The 20,793-nt window shown below is 47.7% G+C and overlaps 1 protein-coding gene across 2 annotated transcripts in view; it reads right to left on the bottom strand.

The window, feature by feature from the left end:
- Positions 1–20,793, bottom strand: part of LOC134435475 (kelch-like protein 29) — a 161,714-nt gene that overhangs the window by 37,136 nt on the left and 103,785 nt on the right. For both annotated transcript variants that reach the window (XM_063184476.1, XM_063184475.1), the window contains 3 exons: positions 12,114–12,312; positions 4,036–4,218; positions 1,894–2,074 (listed from right to left, as the gene is read on the bottom strand). In XM_063184476.1, coding sequence (XP_063040546.1) covers positions 1,894–2,074; positions 4,036–4,218; positions 12,114–12,312 — 563 coding nt within the window. The remainder of the gene's footprint in view (positions 1–1,893; positions 2,075–4,035; positions 4,219–12,113; positions 12,313–20,793) is intronic.

The following is a 20,793-nucleotide window of genomic DNA, read 5'->3' as shown; positions in this document are numbered from 1 at the left end:
CCAGCCCACAAATAAAATGGAAATGTAAGAGAGAATATGGAGAGAAGAATATGCTCGGAATGCAAACAACAGGGGGGGGGCAAATGATTATAAATGTCTATAAAAGATACCCCACAGCTCTCTCCTGTGTTGCTCGCAAATAAACAAAAAAATGGCTGGTAACTTAAATTCTGCAAGCGAGGAAATACTGGAGCTTGGCGACGGCTGGCGCAGTAAACAAAACTTTAATTTAAATGTCTCAGGGGCGAGTTAAAAAGGATCCACATTAATCGGCGAGGCCTATTGAGGGTGAGGCTCGTGGAAGTTGCAGTGGTGTGTGACTTGTGGGATCTATTCATGTGGGTTAAAAAGGAGCCCTATGCATTTCGAAAAAGCTTCTGCTTTTGCTCTGCCCTTCCTCGCTCCCTCGCTCCGCTCCCTTGGTCGTCTCTGCCGTGATGCAAAAAGCCTCTACACACTCATCTGCCGGCTGAAATACTAGCCCGCCGCGATCTCTATGGCAGAGATTTAATTACGAGATTACCTCACAGCTACTGCGAGGAGCAATCTCTCACCGCCCCACTTCGCTCTCTTCCAAAACACAGCAACAGAAGCATCAGCAGAGACTTATTTTTTCCTCAACCACAGTGTTTCACAGACAACACAGTGCTCTGTTTCATCGCTCCCTTCATTCTGTTGCCTTGAAATGCATATTTTGTATGCATATCCATTCCCCCAAAAAATGTCCGAGGGTGTGGATCCAAGGCTGAGAAAATATAAAACAGCTGCTGCAAATCTGATTGGACCATGCTCTGAATCAGCTGATACTAATGAGCACTCAAGACAGAATACATCAGCCACACAGTGAAGCCACCTGTATATTCATCAGCATGATAAATATGGTATGCTTTTGAGCAACTCTACACCAGTCGGGAAAATGGTTTGCTGTTAAGACAGTTTGCACACAAAGTAGGTCTGTTGACCTTTTTGTTTGTTTTTTCCCTTATATTATAGATCTTTTTCGCCTTTTTATGACTTTACGTATTAAATACAGGACATTGACCGAGCTACAGGAAATAAGTGGCAGAAAGAAATGGGATAAGTTTGAGAACTGACCCAGGCCGGATTTAAACTTGGGCCCCCATGGGCATACACATAGCCTGTAAATGTACAGGTGCACTGGCACACTGCACCACAGCACTGCCCAACTTGTGTTTTTCTTTTCCACGTTCTCTTCATCCGAGCATTGGCACCATGATCATGTTCACTGTGCACAGTGTTGTCCTGCTTGCCTTCCCACAATGCCCAGGTTGCCTGCCACCACGAGACATAATATTGCATTACATTACATTGACACCCTGGGATTGTGTTCGCATGGACACCATCCTTGTTGACGGTGTACCACATTGGCTGCTTACATGTTTTCTAGGTTGGCTGCCACTCTAAAGCATTTCATCACATTACATCAACACCTGTGACATTGTTCACTGTAGAGCACAGTACTGCCTTCTTCACTGTACGTACCTCCACATGGTCTAGGTTGCCTGCCACTCCGAGGCATAACATTACATTACATTACATGTAGAAAGATCAGGAAGCGCGCTCAACACCTTGTCTTCTTATATTTTACACTGGGTGCTTAACTTCGTCTATGAATGAACTCAAATCTCAAAAGAAAGTGAATAAAGAAGCACTCATCAGATTTCTTTTTTCATTTTTAATCGCCTCACATCACAGACGTTTCGGGCTTACACCCTTCTTCACTGTGAAATGGCGACACTGAAGAAGGGTGTAAGCCCGAAACGTCTGTGATGTGAGGCGATTAAAAATGAAAAAAGAAATCTGATGAGTGCTTCTTTATTCACTTTCTTTTGAGATCTGATTACATTAACATGTACCATATTGACTGCTTACCTCTCCACGTTGTCCAAGTTGCCTGCCACTCCGAGGCCGCCGATGGTGTAGAGCTTGCCGTCGTAGACCACGCTGTTGTGCCGGCAGCGGGGGACCGTCATGCGGGACACCAGGTTCCAGTTATCCAGCAGGGACATGTAGCACCACACGTCTGACAGGGTGACGCCCGACTCCATGCCACCTGGAGACAACAGGAGCAGGGACATACAAAGCATTCACTTATTCCATCATTATACAGTACAATGACATTTAAATCAGCCACTTAGTGTGCACAGCACAAAAACTACAAATGCTACTATGCAGTAAAAACACTGCCATCTGGATAAGCAGGGAGCAAGAGAACCTCTTAGGGCTTCCGTACACCGGCTCCTACAAAGTGCGGCGCACTTTTGCTTCCGACATAATTCGGACCCCCAAACTAATTTCACACGAACATTGCATTGATAGTCAATGGACGGTGCCGACAAAATAGAACTCGTCTCTAATTGCTATCCGATGTCGGCCAATGTCCACGGACATCGGCGCCAGTGTGCGTGGTTCTATTGAAAACAATGGAATCGAATTTTAGCTGAGCAGTGCGCAGCACTTTGTCGGAGCCGGTGTGCGGAAGCCCTTAATCGGTTCAAGGTACATGATATTGCTAACAGTCTCTGCCTAGAGCAATGTGGATTCAGGCCAGGGTCATTTCAGACAGGGATGGGGTTGTAGAGAGGGCTATATTTGAACCTGCAACCTTCTGCTCCAAAGACCAAGTTCACTAGCATTTAGACTACAGACAGGTGCATGCGTGGCTACATACAGTACATACATCAATGATGTACAACAGTCAGAAAAGTGGTGACAATTTCACCCTTCGCTCATTTCCCCCCACCTGGCGCGGTTGAAAAAAAAATGAGAACCAGGCTTGTTGACAAGGAAAATCTGTTTGCGTGGAAAATGACAGCTACCATCACGGGGCTTCTTTTTTGAGTGTGGTGTCATGGGTAATTCTGGTTCTGCAGGTGGAGGGAAAATGGGCTAGAAATGAATGCTCAATTTAGGGGAGGATAACAAGGCGTGGGTATTTACATGCTAATGGGCTAGATGGATGTGCAGGTGGAGAAGCCGACGAGTTTTAAGTGTACAAGTTCAAAACTCAAAATGGAGTTACTTTCTAGCCTATTATTGCGGGGACTATTTTAAATGATTGGTGACAAAAACTACCTGGAGTGCTCAGTCGCTCATGGAGGAGTCGACATCACAGTTCTACCAAGGCGTTTCCTCTGTCTACCTCCAAAAAACCCAAGTGCATTCACTTACAGCAGTGATTTTTTTAGTGATGTATTTTCATATGAAAGTGTCACACTTGTGCGTGATATCAGCCGCTAGATCTGCAAGCTGCTCAACAGCATAGGGAAATGGGGAAATGAGAAATGCTGCATTGATACACCAGAGACACCCAAGTGATCTGCACTGTGCAATGTGTTTCAAGACAGCCTTCAAGATTAGCTACATCATTTCAGACTCTAAAGACCAAAAGGATTATATTTTTATTTAATACTTTTTTCAGTTTTATTACCATATTCTGTTAAAAAAAAATTCCACAACATTTTTGAATGACATCAATGCATAATGGAACAGCTATATCTATGTATTTAATATCTACGGAATATTGCATGAAATAACTTCAAGCACAAGCGTGTGCACACACACACACTCACCCAGGGACTGACTGACTCTCTCTCTCTCTCTCTCTCTCTCTCTCTCTCTCTCTCTCTCTCTCTCTCTCTCTCTCTCTCTCGCTCTCTCTCTCTCTCTCTCGCACATACACACACTTTTCCCACTTCACACAGCTCTATTCTCCATTAAAGCTCTACTATAGAGGACCTATGCAAGGCAACGTAAGGTCAGATGGTGAGGTCTGTGTGTGTGTGTGTGTGTGTGTGTGTGTGTGTGTGTGTGTGTGTGTGTGTGTGTGTGTGTGTGTGTGTGTGTGTGTGTGTGTGTGTGCGTGCACATGTGCATGCGTGCGTGCGCATGTGCATGCGTGCGTGCGCGGAAGGGTAGTGCTAAAAATAAAGGTAGTGGCACCTGTGGGAGGTGGCAAGGGGCCCCACAGTGAGTCGTGCTGCGCGTGAGTGACGTGTGGGAAAGCTTGATTACCTGACAGGTAGATATTATCCCCCGCCGATATGACGGCGAAGAACTCTCGGTCGTAGAAGGGAAGGCTGGCCAGCGGGTACCACTTGTTGTTCTGCGGGTTGAAACAGGTGACGGCCGTCAGCGAGCGCTGGTTCATGCCGATGACCTGCCGACCCCCCACCAGCACGATCACCTCCGCCACTCCTGGGGAGGGAATGGGGGGATGGAGAGAGAGATGCAGAGGAGATGGAGGGGGGAGGGGGGGGTAGAGAAAGAGAAGGAATGACGGAGTGTGTTTGTGGGAGAGAGAGTGGGAGAGAGAGTGGGAGAGAGAGAGAGAGAGAGAGAGAGAGAGAGAGAGAGAGAGAGAGAGAGAGAGAGAGAGGGGGGAAAAGGTCAAGTGAAATGGAAAGAAAAAGAGTGGTTGGGAAAAGGGGGGAAATGACAAACAGAAAGGGTTTTAGGCTATTCTAGATTTCGTCACAGTTTGAGTACAATTTCTCTACACAAGGGCCCTTTGTCTGGCTATTCAGTATTTTCACCCTTTAATTTTTTTCCATAATTGCACAGAAAGTGAAACTCACGCACAGTTATTAGTAATTGTACTGTACCTTGAGTACACTTGAGTACTTAACATATGCAAGTTGAAACACGACTACACACTTAAGCACTTCACTTCCTCATCTGTGCATTTTCACTGGAGCACATACCATAGAGGGTTTTAATTCCAGTTCTTAAGTCCTTACAAATGGAAACAAAACCTGGAAAAAAAACCCATCTTACTTCTCAATCTTGGAGGTCATGAAGTACAATTTAATCACGACACAAATGACGAGCAAATGGCTGCCTGAGAGATGTCATGCCAAGCGGCTGACAAATGCCTTATTCCCCTCAGAAACAAACTCCATTGTCTTCACCAGGGCCAAACACATACTGTTGTGTCACCGCTGCAACATAACCTTCATAGCAGAGATGGGAGAAAAAACAGATAGAGCTGTGTACACTGTGTGTGTGTGTGTGTGTGTGTGTGTGTGTGTGTGTGTGTGTGTGTGTGTGTGTGTGTGTGTGTGTGCGCGCGCACACGCGCGCATGTGTGTTTTTATGATTGTGTGTGTGTGTGTGTATGATTGTGTGTGTGTATGTATGACTGTGGATGTGTGTGTGTGTGTATGTGTATGTGTGCTTGTATGATTGTGTGTGTGTGTGACTATGAGCGTGTGCGTGTGCCTTTGTGTATGTCTGTGTCTGTGTGTCTCTCTGTCTGCTGTGTACTGCCAGCGTCTGTGCTTGCTTGCTAGCTGGGTGAAGTCTGTTTATCCAGGGCTAAGATATATAAAACAGTGTGTTGATATAGGGAGCGATAAAGCCTGGCACGTCTCATCGAGAGTGAAATGAAAAGAGATGCAGAAGGCTCGGCTTGGCTTGGCTCTGTGAGTGTGTGTGTGTGTGTATGTGCGTGCGTGCGTGCGTTTACTCGTGGGGGCTGTGACATTTGGTGCCACAGAAGACGCTCCCCGTCTGCCTGCCGCCGAAAAGGGAGATTTTTATCCCAAAAAACCTCCTGGATTAAAATTCATGACATAAGCACTGTGTTACCAGCAGCACAGTCTAGTCAGATCGTGTAAGGCATTGAGAAAGAGAGAGAGAGAGAAAGAGAGAGAGAGAGAGAGAGAGAGAGAGAGAGAAAGAGAGAGAGAGAGAGAGAGAGAGAGAGGAGGGGGGAGGAGGGGTCAGCCCCCTAGCTACCTCAACTCTAAATGAAATGTCAGACTCTCTCTCCTCTCCTCTCCTCCATCCCCCCCGCCCTCCGTCCCTCCCTTCTTGTTTGGAACAGGAAACAGCGCAGAAGTACGCTTTCGGTGAGGCTTCATAATGAGGAAATCAATTCAAATTATGTGGAAATGTATCACTCTGTTTTGGCACCGGCTTCCACAAATAATGTCAATAACTCACCGCTCTCCAGTTGCCAGCAGCGTTTACCTCACAAAAAAAACAGCCGAATTACTCAAAATTACTTCTGAAATACGAGGGGAAATAACACAATAACGATAATAATAATAAAATAGTTTTGAGATGATGAAGCTCGCTGTTTTTTTCCTCCCAAGTCTGACTCCCTGACTCCACAATCGCTGAGACACTACTGAGGCTTCATAACAACAAAGGGACTCAACTGATTAAAACTTCCCGTGTACTGTAAGCATGTACATTAAGTCAGGCACAGTGCCACAGGGGCAGTAGCACACGTGGAAAACTGGGGCTTGAACAAGAGCCATCATTTCCCCTTAGCTCATTACTGCTACAGACCTGGGCTTTGCTACTTCTCCCAAACCCTCCGCCCCTCAACTAACGTCCTCTCCTCATCCCCTCCACCATTGCTGCATCCTGCTGATTCATTCTGCTAAAACCCCAAACCACTCCCGAACCCTCCAGCTCAACCAACCTCTACATCAGTGGTTCTCAACCTTTTTTTTTTTTTGGGAACAAATGCCCCCTTGATCTCACCATAAGCCTCCCAACGCCCCCTTGACCTCATCATAAGCCTACCAGGCCCCCATATTAAAAATTGAAATAGACTAAAGCCCCCCATGGCAACTAAGTACCGCCCCCTCTCAGCTGTATCCTTCCCAACACCCCACCTGAGGGACTGTAGAGTCCCCGTTGAGAAACACTACTCTACATCATGGATGGGCAACTTTCATGACAAGGAGGGCCACATTATTTATCATCTACCATCAGAGGCAATGGATCACAAGGCAACAGATCTGACTGCATCTCACAGACTTCGAGGTGCAGTTGTTTGCTTACTGACTGCCGATTGTTTGGAAGGAGTAGGAGTGTTCTCTGTTGGCCAACAACAGTAAAATTACCGATTGATTCAGTAGTGTTTTTTTTAAATCTGGTCATTATTTTATTTTTTTAAAAGAATGAAGAAGCAGGCTGCATGTGGACCCCAAGCCTACAATTGTTCATCCCTGCTCTACATCCAACCCCAGTAACCTCCCATCCCCATGCCCTCCACCACTAAATGCACCCTGCCTGTTCATTTCCATAACCTCATCCACCCTCCAACCCTCCAGCTAGACCAACCACCACCTTGACCAGCCTCTACAGCCACCCCCACTAACCTCGTTTTCTAATCCCCTTCCACCACTACTGCATCATACTGCTCATTCCCCTACACCCCTATCCACCCCAGCCCAACCAGCCTCCAACCCTCACATCCACCCCCACTAACCTCCTCTTCTCACTCCCTCCACCACCACTGTGTGCCTGCTAACCCCCAGCCCCCTAAACCCCCATCTATCGTCCACCATCCAGGTCTACTAACCACCTCTTCCACCCACCTAATGTCCACCCCCTCACTACCCTCCTCTCCGTCCCCCAGCCACCCCTCTCTCCCTTCCCCCAGCCCCACTACCTTCCTCTCCCACCACCAAGCGTAACTACCCTCCTCTCCCTCCCCCAGCCGCACTGCTGCGTTTCCTGGCAGGCCTGGGGGACATGCTTCCATTCACAAACATCAGAGCGGGCAGGTCATCCATCACCTGTCCCCCCAATTCGCCCTCCATTGCCTCTGCACCTGACCACAGGCTCTTTCTCACTCTGTCTCTTTCTTTCTCACTCTGTCTCTCTCTCTCCATCTCTCTTTCCCTCTCTCCTGACCTTTCTCTTTCCCTCTGACTCTCACTTTACTTTCTCTTCATCTCCCTCTCTTTCCGTCTGGCTCTCGTTCACACACACCTACAGCATTCTCTCTCTCTCTGTCTGTGAGTCTCTCATCCCTCACCCCCTCGGTCTTGATCTCTCTCTTTCCCTCTGACTCTTTCTCTCTCTCTAACCAAACTCTCTCCCTCTCCATCTCTCTCTCTATCTCTCTCTACCTTTCTTTTTTTTCTTTTCTTCTTTTTTTCTCACCCTTTTTCTTTTCATCTGTACTTATATGACTCTCACCCTCTCTCACCAATCTCTCTCTCTCTCTCTCTCTCTCTCTCTCTCTCTCTCTCTCTCTCTCTCTCTCACCAATCTCTCTCTCTTTCTCTCTCCGCCTCACCGCTGCTGTGTAATCCTTCCTGCTAGTTCTTCCCAGCATGCTAATAGAGGATGACTGGGATTGGGGGGCTAAGACGCCACCCCCCATCCCCGTGTCCTTCCTGTGTGGGGTTCAGGGCCCCCCTGCCGTGAGGCGGAGAGGTCCCCCGCTGGTGCCGGGCCATCCGCCACCGGTGATAAACCCGAGCAGACAGGCATTAGGGGCCAGGGCCCGCGGGGGGTGTGTGCACAGCTCTGGATGGCTGGCCTCGGCTGGCTGGGCTGGGTTGGCTGGTCACCTTTAGCCTGATTGCATGTCTCCGGATTACATTATTATTAGAAAATAAATGAACGAAAGTTTGCCTGCCTGCCTGCCGTGAGAGTTATGAAAGCAAAAAAAAAGTTTCAGCATGACAGCAGCTTCCCTTCCCTCAACCAACCAAAGAGTCTTTCTCTCTCTCTCTCTCTCTCTCTCTCTCTCTCTCTCTCTCTCTCTCTCTCTCTCTCTCTCTCTCTCTCTCTCTGGCCACCTTGCTGAGAACATCATTATAGTGGCGTGTTGGCGGCCACATAAACAGCTGAGCGCTGCAGTTAATGTCCGTGGAGGAAGCTGGAGCAGGAGATTGCTTTTAACTGGCACTGCCTTGATTGTGTGGGCTTTTTACAGCCGGCATTTGATACACATCCTTCGATGGGGACGGCGTTAGTGTGTGTGTGCCGAGAGAGAGAGAAAGAGAGAGAGAGAGAGAGAGAGAGAGAGAGAGAGAGAGAGAGAGAGAGAGAGAGAGAGAAAGAGAGAGAGAGAGAGAGAGAGAGAGAGAGAGAGAGAGAGAGGGAGAGAGACTGTGTGTGCGTGTCTGTGTGTAGGGAAGTTGTAACTGTATCCACACCTTGCATCTTCAACGAATCAAAGGCACACATTTTGATCATCCGTCTATTCATTTTGATGAATGACAAGGTGGGGGGTGGGGTGGGGGTAAAGAAACACACTTGACACAGTAAATGCTCTAGTCTACTGCATATTTGAGTTGTTTAAAAATGCAATTTATGCAAATAAATAAATAAATGAGTGAATGTTTAAGAAAATAGCAGTTTGACACTACCACAGCCTTAAGTCACATGAAGCATAAATTGGTTTAAAAAATAACCAAGAACTGTATCTTAGCACTGAGAGGACCTACTTTCAAGTAACACAAATAAAATAAAATAAATGGTTAAAAAATGACCAAGCAGTACAAAAAGGAGTGAATGTTCTTGGGGGAAAACAGTTTTATATCCTAGCAAAGCCTTACGTCACAGTTGTATCTCAGACCTCATTTTCTGCCAGTCACTTCTGATCATTAAAAAATGACCAAGCATTAGAAAAAAGTAGTGAATGTTCTTGGAAAAAACAGCTTTATTTACAGTACTACCAACGACCTTATTTTCTCCCAGAGTCACTTCTGCACTTACGATCATTACCCGGCAGCCTCATCTCCTTTCCCCCAGTATGTAAACAGCTGTGAAATTTACCATCATATTTATGGCCTAGATGAACGTAAGGGTCATAGGGAGATGAAGAAGGTGGAGAGAGAGAGAGAGAGAAAGAGAGAAAGGGAGAGAGAGAGAGAAAAAAAAGAGAGATAGAGAGAGAGAGAGAGAGAGAGAGAGAGAGAGAGAGAGAGAGAGAGAGAGAGTGTGTTTGTACAGTATGTGCGACATGCATAGTATGTGCATGTGTGTGTGAGCGCGGCGCGCACGCATGCATCCGTCCGTGTGTGCGTCTATGTTAGTGTGAGACGGAGGTGTCATGTGGCAGGCTTGCTGCTGCTGCTGCTGCTGCTGCTGCTCACAGGTGCTGCTAGTGATGGCTGTGCCGTATGACAGTTTGTTTTGCTGGTGCCGGGCAGGAGGCAGGAGGCAGCAGGCAGGAGGCAGGTGCCAGTGCGATCCGGAGCCCCGTCTGGCTGCCTTGGCTCTGTCCTGTCCTTCTGGCTGCCTTGGCTCTGTCCTGTCCTTCTGGGTCCTCTCTTTAACTTCATTAAAATGGAAGGAGTCAGAATAAAAGATGAAGGTGGCTCCGGGCGTCGTGCTCCCGGCTGATCCTTCCTCCACTTGAGATGTGCCTGTGTGTCGGTCGGTGCCTGTCCCTGCTCGTCTCCTCTCTCGCCTCTCGTCTCCGCCGCTGAGGTGTCAAGGCCAGCTGAGCTGACGGGCTGAAATATCTGCAGCGGGCACTGCACCGCACCACACCGCAGCCCCCTTCTGCATCCAGCTGCCTGACAGTTTTTTGGGCCTTTGCTTATTTGATTGAAGCTGATGACATGTGGTGCATACACTAGCTTTCCTCCAGGTTCCTCTAAGTTCACGCTTCCTCACTAAGTTGATGTCTAGACACACCCTTCAGGTTGCAATTTCAAACGTTCATTATAGTAATTTGAGCAAAACATATTGTTGTTTTCTCCAAGTGAAATGGAATCGATAGAGCCGACGTTGCGTGTCTGGTTGTCATTCAGGCAGGTCGCCCTAAAGGCAATATCCTGAATCAGTTGTTGTCGAACAGCCTGACAGTCTGACAGATGCTGAACTGTCGGCATAACCCTTAAACAAACAGGGGATCCTGCCATGCTTGGTGACGCTGACTGCTTCATTTAGCGCTTAATGTTGCAAAAATAGCTTCTCTGACTGCCATCGACGATTGAGTGTTTCAATGAGATTAAAGCCGGTGGAGTGACAAAAAAGATTAAATGTCTTTTGGCTTTTGTCATGTAAATGGTGTTGACAGATTCCCGAGAAGCAAATGAAGGTGTCCAGAGTAATAGAAACATATTTCTCTCCGTCGTCAACAGATTAATTCCAGTGGCAGACTCTCAAAGAATATTAAATTTAATAACCTTACTGCGCAAAAAATGTCAGCACGTTAAAAAGCGCCAATGAATAAAAGACTCTGCAGAGGCTTTATCTATCTTTTGCTCTCTGATAATAAACAAATATTAAGACGCTCGAATTCCCCACTGCAGGCTGAGCACTCCCACCAGTGTCCAGATGCTATGCATGAAATTGTTTTTCGGTAATTGAATGTAAAATGGAAATCCAACGGAATATAAAAGCAGCCGGGAAATGGCTATGGAGAACACAAACATGCTTAAATGCATTTGGTGGTGTGTTTGTGTGCACTGTGCAGTCCATGCCCATGTGGTAGGCGGCATGGAGTAGCGACAGGTGGAGAGGGGGTAGAGTGGGGTGGAGAAGAGTGGAGGACAAATACCGTGGGAGTTTGATCAAATGGAGTCGTGAGGACTGGGGTAAGGTTGGATTGTGTTGTGTATTGCAAGCCAGACGAAAACAAGAAAAGTATAGTCTGGCCTTGTAGCATTAGCCGAGCTGTGGAACCAACAGTTGCGCAATAGCCCACCACAGCCGTGTCATCACCTTGCTAAACGTACAGAATGTCTCAGTGCACAGAAAGAAAACCAAACACAAAAAGAGAGAGCGTTGTGACTGAAGGTCGAGCTTTGTGTCCTTTTGGATGATCTCCTATAGAGCAGAACTAGACCAACTCAGCAGACACAAATCATATTGTGCTGCTGGTTGCCTTCAGGTAGGGAAGGCTGGTGGTTGGAGAGTGCAGGTTAAGGCTGGGTTTCACTAGCGGTTTACTTGAAGAAGGACAGTGCAATTGATGGGGTTGAGTAGCATGGGGTAGAGGAGAGAGTTGGATAGCATGACGTACTATGGTGGAGTGAAATAGTGTTTTTCCCCCAGCAGACAGTTGAGGCCTGGGACGTGGTAGAGTAAGGGGCTGGGTTCATGGCGGAGGTAGTTTCTGACCTGCCGACACACAGGACCTGCTACACTAGAGTAGGGAGAGTTGGATAGCATATCTTACAGCGGAGTTGGTTTCTTATCTGATGACAGCTGGGACCTGGTACGCGGTACAATGTCTGCATAGCATGGGGTAGCGTGGGGGTTGGATAGCATGGTGGAGTTGCACAGAGAGGTCTCTTACCTGCCAACAGGTGAGGCCTGGTACATGGTAGGGTAGGGTTTTGGATGGATAGCATGTCTTACGGCGGAGTTTCGTTTCTTACCTGCGGAGAGGCGCGGCCTGGTGCGCGGCGTCTGCATGTCCTGGCGCGCGTGGGGCAGCATGTGGTAGCGCTTGGCCTCGTTGACCAGGTCGCGGCAGGCCTCCGAAGACTTGATGAGCTCCTCGTTATCCACCACGTTCAGCAGGTAGGACGGGTGGATGAAGGGCAGACGCACCACCGCCAGTAGCTCCGACAAATGCTGAGGGAGAGAGGGAGGGAGGGAGGGGAGAGGGAGGTGGGGTAAGAGAGATTAAATTTGAGTGCGACAAAGAAATCACAGGAAAAGGGGGAGGAGGTGAAATGGATAGGGCCAGAGAGAGAGAGAGAGAGAGAGAGAGAGAGAGAGAGAGAGAGAGAGAGAGAGAGAGAGAGAGAGAGAGAGAGAGAGAGAGAACACGAGAGAGCAAGAGCAGGGTTTTTTAGCCAAATCAATTAATTTCACACAATTGATTAAAAAGCCATCAAATATTAACAGCATATGGAAGCAGGATCACAGCTGCTACGGGTGAATAGAGAGCGATCCCTCAAATAAACAAACACATAAACTGGTGAAAATACAGCTGAGCTGAGCTGGTGTGCTGCTCGCACTATACGCATACACAACCATCTTAACTGCAGTAAATTGGCATGGTGGAGCGCTTTTTTGTTTTCTGCTGAGCCTCTCAGCTGAGAACCATTTTCGGAGAGAAAAGTGGCATTCATTTTGAGCACAAAAAGCAGCGTCGCTCCTCACATCATTCCACTTTGCCAGCCTGTCAGCCGGCCAGCCAGCCAGCCAGTACAGACTAGACCAGGCTTGCCGGCTTGCAAAGCCTTGCTGATGAGCTCCAGTACCAATTAAGGGGTAATCAACTAACGCCGTTGCAAAAACCTTGATGGCTGCTCCTCGCCATCAGAGCCCTTCTGCGGGTGGCAATGAGTAGCAGCAGAACGGCACTGTGGCACAAGCCAGCCAAAAACGTTACTCCTCAACGGTCGCCACACACCAAGGGGAGGGGAGGTGGGGGTGTATAGGAGGGAGTTGTGTGTGTGTGTGTGTGTATGTGTGTGTGTGTGTGTATATGTGTGTGTGTGTGTGTGTGGGGGGGGGGGGGGGTTAGAGTCGGGGTTGGACTCAGGGCAATAAGCGGGCAGCAGAATGGGACCTGTGCCGCAGGTGAGACATAGAAACCTACCCCTCAACGCACAACACACAAGGAGGGGAGCAACACACACATGAAAGGGGGGAGGAGGGGAGGTATGTAGGAGGGAGGTGGGTGGGTGGGTTGGATTATAAGGGGTTGTGGGTTTGTGATCTGGGGAGTCAGGGCAATAAGTGGGCAGAAAAGGCCCTTTGGCTCAGGTGAGCCAAGAAAAACGCTACCCCACAACATCCGCCACGCACCACAGGGGGAGTGGAGGGTATGCAAGAAGGAAGCATGTATGTGTGCGTGTGTGCGTGCATGTGTGTGTGTGTGTCTGTGCGTGTGTGTGCACGTGTGTGTGTTGGGGGTGGTTGTTGGTTGCCATGGTGAGCAATCCCATCAGCGAAATGGCTCCTTGTTCCAGTACATCTCCATCGAGGCCCTTTGTCCACATCGGGCGGGGACTTGTAAACACAACGTGACGTGGCCACTGCACTGTGGCAGCTGGTGCTGTTGCGGACCCTCTTTCCTTTTTTTGTTTTTTACATGCCGCTTTTATTTGGCTCTACTTGGCAGCCGGGTTTCACTAGAGAACCTGCCTGCCCGCCTGCCTGCCTGCCTGCCAGGGATGGATGTTGACGTGCATGTGTGCACTGTGGCCACACAGAGAGAGAGAGGGAGAGGGAGAGAGAGAGAGAGAGAGAGAGGGAGAGAGAGAGAGGGACAGGAACAGGGGGAGAGAGAGTGAGCTGGAGATGGGGAGGAAGTGAAAAAAGAAAGGGAAAGAGATGGGGGGGGGGGGGGGGGGGGAAAGAAAAAGCAAATGTGAGAGAACCACAGTGTGAGAGATGGACACAGAGAAAGAGGTAGAGATGGAGGGAGGGATAGACAGATGGAGGGAGAGTGATGGATCCTGGGTAAGAGAAAAAGAGTGACAAACAACAAATGAAAAAGAGAGGTATAGAGGAAGGGAGAGAGAAAAGGGGCTAGACAGATGGAGAGAGAGAGAGAAAGAGGAAGAGGGAGAGAGAGAGAGGTAGAGGTGGAGTAATAGAAATAGAAAGAAAGAGAGTGAGTGAGAAAAAAAGAAAAAAAGAGAGTGAGAGAGAAGGACAGGAACAGGGAGAGAGAGAGTGAGCTGGAGATGGGGAGGAAGTGAAAAAAGAAAGGGAAAGAGATGGGGGGGGACGAGAGAGAGGAAAGAAAAAGCAAATGTGAGAGAACCACAGTGTGAGAGATGGACACAGAGAAAGAGGTAGAGATGGAGGGAGGGATAGACAGATGGAGGGAGAGTGATGGATCCTGGGTAAGAGAAAAAGAGTGACAAACAACAAATGAAAAAGAGAGGTATGGAGGAAGGGAGAGAGAAAAGGGGCTAGACAGATGGAGAGAGAGAGAGAAAGAGGAAGAGGGAGAGAGAGAGAGGTAGAGGTGGAGTAATAGAAATAGAAAGAAAGAGAGTGAGTGAGAAGAAAAGAGAGAGAGAGAGAGAGAGAGAGAGAGAGAGAGAGAGAGAGAGAGAGAGAGAGAGAGAGAGAACAGGTTTGAAAATAACTCATGCTGGCTGACGGCCCACTTCCTGATTGGGCGGCAGGCAGGCGGGGGGGCACCTGTGGGCAGGCGAGACGGAGAGGGCGGTGGGGTGTGTGTGTGTGTGTGTGTGTGTGTGTGTGTGTGTGTATGTGTGTGTGTGTGTGTGTGCGTGGCGTATGTGGGTATGAGGTGTGTGTATGTGTGTACATGCGCATGAGGTGTGCGTATGTGTGTGGGTCGGGGGGAGGGACTGGAGAAGTAAACAGGTTGTGTCGGGGGAGGGGTAGAGACTAGAGAGGTGTGCGTATGGGGGGATAGAGAGGTAGAGGGATGGAGAGATGGAGGTAGAGGGGTGGAGAGGTGGAGAGGTAGAGGGGTGGAGGCGAGGTGTAGGCTTTGTGGCGCGCGGGCAGCATTTAATAACAGGCCCAGGTGGGAGGATGTCTTGGGCGATTTGCACCAGAATACCTCCGCTAGTTTATCAATGTGGCATTTGTGGAGGCTAGGGTCAGTCAGTAAAGCAGGAGCCACATGCTTCCCCCCCTCTATCCCCCTTTCCCTCCTCGCTTTTCTCTCTCTCCCCCTCCTCAATCTCCCTCTCTTTCACTCCCACCTTCTCTCTCTCTCTCTCTCTCTCCTCCCCTCATCTCTTTCTTTCTCTCTCCCTCACTGCTCTCTTTCACAACCACTCTCTCTCTCTCTCCCTCTCTCTCTCCTCTTCTCTTCCCCCCCCCTCTCTCTACCTCTCTCTCTCCAGCTCGCACGCCCTCCCACCTCTCCTTCCCACCTCCTCATGCCATATAACATCACACACTGGAAAAGGAGTATTATATATATATATAAAAAGAAAAAAAATCTGAAAAGCCATAGCCAGCATTTCCTGGAGCTGGAAAATCCCATTGGATTACAGGCGAGCGTTCCCCTCCTCTGCCTTGGCAATCAAGGCTTATCGACTGCCATGATCTGGGAATCTGAATGCAAGCTCGGCTCCCTGACTTTGACTGGAGCGTATCTGCAATAATGTCAGCGCATCAGGGACTAGGGACTAGCTAGCTTGCCGGGGCTATGGTACGATGAATATGCGATCAAGATAGGGGTGGAAAAAAATGTGCCACACAGCTGAAATCCCGTTTTTTTATGAGAGAGAGGGAGAGAGAGAGAGAGAGAGAGAGAGAGAGAGAGAGAGGGAGAGAATGCGAGATAGTGAAAAAAGGGATAGGAAGACAGGAGGCGTTTAGTAAAAAAAGGCTGGAGGGGAAATGCTGACAACTGCACCTCCTTATTTGAAGATGGCCCAGTTCAATATGCACCTTTAGTCATCACCAGCCTCCTCATCCCCATCGCCCTGTTGCTCCTTCTGCAGGGGACATGGAGGAGCCATTTGCAGATTTGATCCTGCCTGCAGGGGGCAGAGGCCATTCCAATCCCCCCCCCCCCCCCTCCCTGCAAGATACAGTTTACCAGACATCCAGTCTAGAGATGGATGGGGTCAGGGAAGCTGACGGGGCGGGGACGGAAAAGGGGTCAACAGCCCCGGGCCCTGAGATAGGGGTGGCTCAGAATTGGGTCCCCATTACATGCCATGTATTGAGTCGGGGTGGGGGCTTTCGGGTGACTTTGTCCCGGGCATGGCCAAAGCTGTCACGTAGCCCTGGATGGGCTGTTTTGATTTACACACCAGCAGTACACCACAGCACTTCCTACTACACTACGGTACGGTGCAGTACATTATGTTTTTCCACGGAAATCTAACTCACAGGTCACAAGGTTACAGTTAAGCTGCTGTGAGAAATCGAAAGAAAAAGGATGGTTTGTAACCATAATGGTAGAGAGGCTTTGCAATTGATTGTTGCATGAAGAATGCTGACAACGACAAAAGCCTCAGAAGATTCGCTTCTAAGATTAAGTCAGCGGTTCAAAAACACAAAGCTAACATAGGATGAATGGATGGATGATTGGACAGACAGATAGATAGACAGACAGATAGATAGTTATATAGACAGATAGATAGATAGATAGATAGATAGATAGATAGATAGATAGATAGATAGATAGATAGATAGATAGATAGATAGATAGATAGATAGATAGATAGATAGATCGATAGATCTGATATAAAAATGTTATTAAAGAGAAAAATGTAAAGGTATTTCTGTGATGAGCACAACAATCAACACAAATAGATACCAAACATCTTCTCTAATGGCAAGAGAAAGTGCTACACACAGCATAAAAAACCCACATGCAAATACTAAATAAAAACTAGATACATAAAAATTCAGACGCAGAGATGCAATTTCTACTTCCCTTTCCTCCTCTTTCCCACATCCCACACACGCATTCAAGCACGCACGCTCACGCACACGCACATGCACACGCAAAGGACTCGGGCGTAAATAAACTTGTGGCGCTACTTATTTATTCATGGGTTAAACAACTTGGAAAGCGCCCCTGTCTGGCAAGCCACGAGGCTCCGCTCCACGCCGAGAGATAATCAGTGAGAGACCAATTACTGCAGTTAGCTGCATAACCCTAAATCACACACCCGTAATGAGCGGCTCGTGCCTTCGCTTTTTGTTCAACGAAACCCTCTTGACATTATGTTAGTGTTTGTCCTAGTTTATTTACCACCAGGCATCCATAGCCAGGCAGCCTTCCCACCACCACCCCTGTTTTGCATCCCAACATAAAAAATACACAAAACACCCAGAGAATTTTGTTTGGTCTGCAACATGTCATTGATAACATTTAAACTGGGTACTATAATGCATGTCAATATATTTGATAGTATTTCAGGTGGGTACGATAATGCATGTCAATATATTTGATATCATTAAAGCTGTGAACGATAATTTCCCCAAGTTTATTTACCACCAGGCATCCATAACCAGACAGGCTCCCCACTCCCCAGTTTTGCATCCTAACATACAAAAAAAACCTCACAATAAAAACCCAAGAGTTTTTTTTTTATTCTGCAACATGTCAATGCATTTGATATCATTTAAGCTGGGTACGATAATGGAATGGAAGATGAATGAATTACCATCTGTTCTGAGGCGCGAACAAAGGTGAACAAATGGTGTGTGTGTGTGTGTGTGTGTGTGTGTGTGTGTGTGTGTGTGTGTGTGTGTGTGTGTGTGTGTGTGTGTGTGTGTGTGTGTGTGTGTGTGTGTGTGTGTGTGTGTGTGTGTGTGGAGAAGTGGAGAAAAAGAGAAAAGCAACCACGAGAGGCGAAGACACACATGATCAATGCACCACAGCCACATATTAGAAACGTGTGTAAAAAAAAAAACCCTCATCCAAACATGCTAATTCTAGCAGACTTGCGTGGTGGTGCTGATGCTGAGCTGTCTCCCCGGCTACCAGTTTGATTGATGGGTGGCGAGGAGCTGCTGAAAAGGGAGACTGATGATGTTCGGTCGCCAACCCGCCCTACCTGCCTAGGCCCTCTCTCTATCCTTCCCTGATATAAAACCCCACGTCGGCACTTCAACATCGCAGCTGAAAAAAAGATAAATATATAAATAAGAAAACGAAAGCTTGGCGCGCTGAACGAGCGACTGCTGTCGGGGGCGTTATTGAGCACATTGTGTTGTGGATATGTTTGATTCATATTAAATATGGGAGTCTTGCCTCCGCAGTGAAAAATGACCTGCGCTCTCTCTGACGCACACACACACACACACACACACATACACACATAAACACACACACACACACACACACACACACACACACACACACACACACACACACACACACACACACACACACACACACACACACACACAGGCTCTATTGCAGCTGCCACTGATTGCATCTCATGGTAAACAGGGGTCTATGCCGAGGTCGGAAGCAAATAATTGTCTCTAAAGAGTAAGGGAGAGAGGAGGGACAGAGGGAGGGAGGGAGAAATAAATCAATCAGAGGTTAGTCAGAGAGAGAGAGAGAGAGAGAGAGAGAGAGAGAGAGAGAGTGGAAGGCAAAGACGGAAGAAAAGAGTAGGAGAGGGAGAGAAGTGGGTATAGCAGGTGGAGAGAGAGAGTGAGAGCGAGAGTGAAAGAGAGGTTTAGAGGGAGAGAGCGGCAAATGAAGAGAGGGAGGGTAGGGGTGCAGTAGTTGGTGAGAGGGAGAGTCTGGCACGGAGAGCTACGGAGTAACGAGAGACCTAGCACACCAGCGGAGAGCTACCTTCAAAATAAGCCAGATGGACAGCGGGCCAAAATGTCGCCGGAGTCACAGCTATCAAGTGCGGCAACATACATGTATAGCCTCAAGATGTGATCTCCATTAGTAGCTACCATGACATAGCGCGGATACCGCATAATAACTTGTTCGCGGCGCTACACTACACCTACTTCTCTTTCCCATCGAAGCTGGCAACCCCATTTGGCTAGTGATTTATCAACACGATGCAGGACGAGCGCTAACCTGTTTGCTAATTCGTCCGTGCTAATTTTGGGACAAAGGCAAGGACGACGTTCATATCCAATGCTGACTGATTGCACGAACAAAGAACAAAACACACACAGAATGTCCGTGACATTCCTTCTGTTATACATTAAATACGCCTGCTCGTAGATAAAAAGCTACTATGCCATGCCATGAATAGAAATCCTCAAATCCAATCAATTTCTCTCCATCTGATTGGATTAAATCCAACAGCATATATTATTCATGGTGATTAGGTCTTGTGTCAAAATGTGTAGGATGACAGAAAAAGGAATGGGATGTTGAGGAATTGATCCTATGGCAATTTTTTTTTAAAAGGACGAGCCTTTTGTCATTTCGCTTATCATCATTCCACATTTGCCAGACGTAACGTGCGAAATATCACGCCTTGAACGATAATCACATGAATGACACACCTAAGCCACTTGATCAGGGGACACTCCTCAATCACACAGCTTCTGCCCATGAACACAGGCAGCGAGAGCCATTTCCATTTTTTTCTCTTTTTAAATTTTCTGCGGTTTGCTAATCACACATTCTCTCTATTGCTCTTGCTGATTACATCCCAAGATTTTCTTATTGCCTTGTCTTATCAGATGATTACACATCCTAATAATAAGATAACAAGCAGACTTTGAAGTAGGTTTCATCCATTTTTTTTGTTTTTAATCCAATATGCTATACTGAGTTAAAGGATTATACATGTATGTATATATATGTGGGTGTTTTTGCTTGTCGCTGTATATACTGTATATAGTATAGTACCGTACGTATAGTACAGTACAGTACAGTATATATGTGTGTCTTTGTGTGTGTGTGTCTGTGTATGTATGTGTGTGTATTTGTAGTATGCGCAGAGCCGTGTGTGTGTGTGTGTGTGTGTGTGTGTGTGTGTGTGTGTGTGTGTGTGTGTGTGTGTGTGTGTGTGTGCGATACATAAATATAAAAGCCCCTGACCCAGAATCCTTTGTAACACGGCACACCAAAGAAATCTTAGAGGGTAAACAAAAGAGTCCAGACACGCTCTACGGTATATGTATCTACCCTTTCCATCAAATTGGACTGAGATAGTGTGAAACCTGAAAACACAACAGTGGAGTTTGAGACATGGAAGCAACCAAAAGTAAGAAGGGAAAAAAATAAAACAGAAATGAGAGCACGAGGGAACGAAAGTAAGAGGGGGGGGGGGTTGTATGTGTGTTCTTCCTTACAGTTCTGCATCAGTGCCACGCTGGATTTGTGATTTCATACGCCGCTCGCCCCGCGGGACTGCAAGCAAGCTGGGGAACCGAGCTCATTTTTAGCCGAATTCAGATTGATTTCCTCTCTGCGCTCTTTCGCAACGGACTCCGGTCCTGGCCAAATAAACATAAGGTCACTGCATCAATCTCCATTGCTTTTTCCCCTCCTTTTTTCTTCCTTTTTTCCCCTTTTCTCTCTCTTTCTTCCATGCCATCTGAGCCCGCTTCACAGCGTAGTTTGGCACTCCCCAAACGGCCGCGCTCCATTGGCTTGCACTCACCAACCTCCCCGCCAATCTGCACTTCCTTCAACCGCTCCGAAACTTTGAT

This window comes from Engraulis encrasicolus, chromosome 19, assembly GCF_034702125.1.
Source record: "Engraulis encrasicolus isolate BLACKSEA-1 chromosome 19, IST_EnEncr_1.0, whole genome shotgun sequence".
NCBI classification, from domain to species: Eukaryota; Metazoa; Chordata; class Actinopteri; order Clupeiformes; family Engraulidae; genus Engraulis; species Engraulis encrasicolus.
The sequence above is the reverse complement of the archived record's forward strand: the minus strand, read 5'-3'. Positions and strand labels throughout refer to the sequence as shown.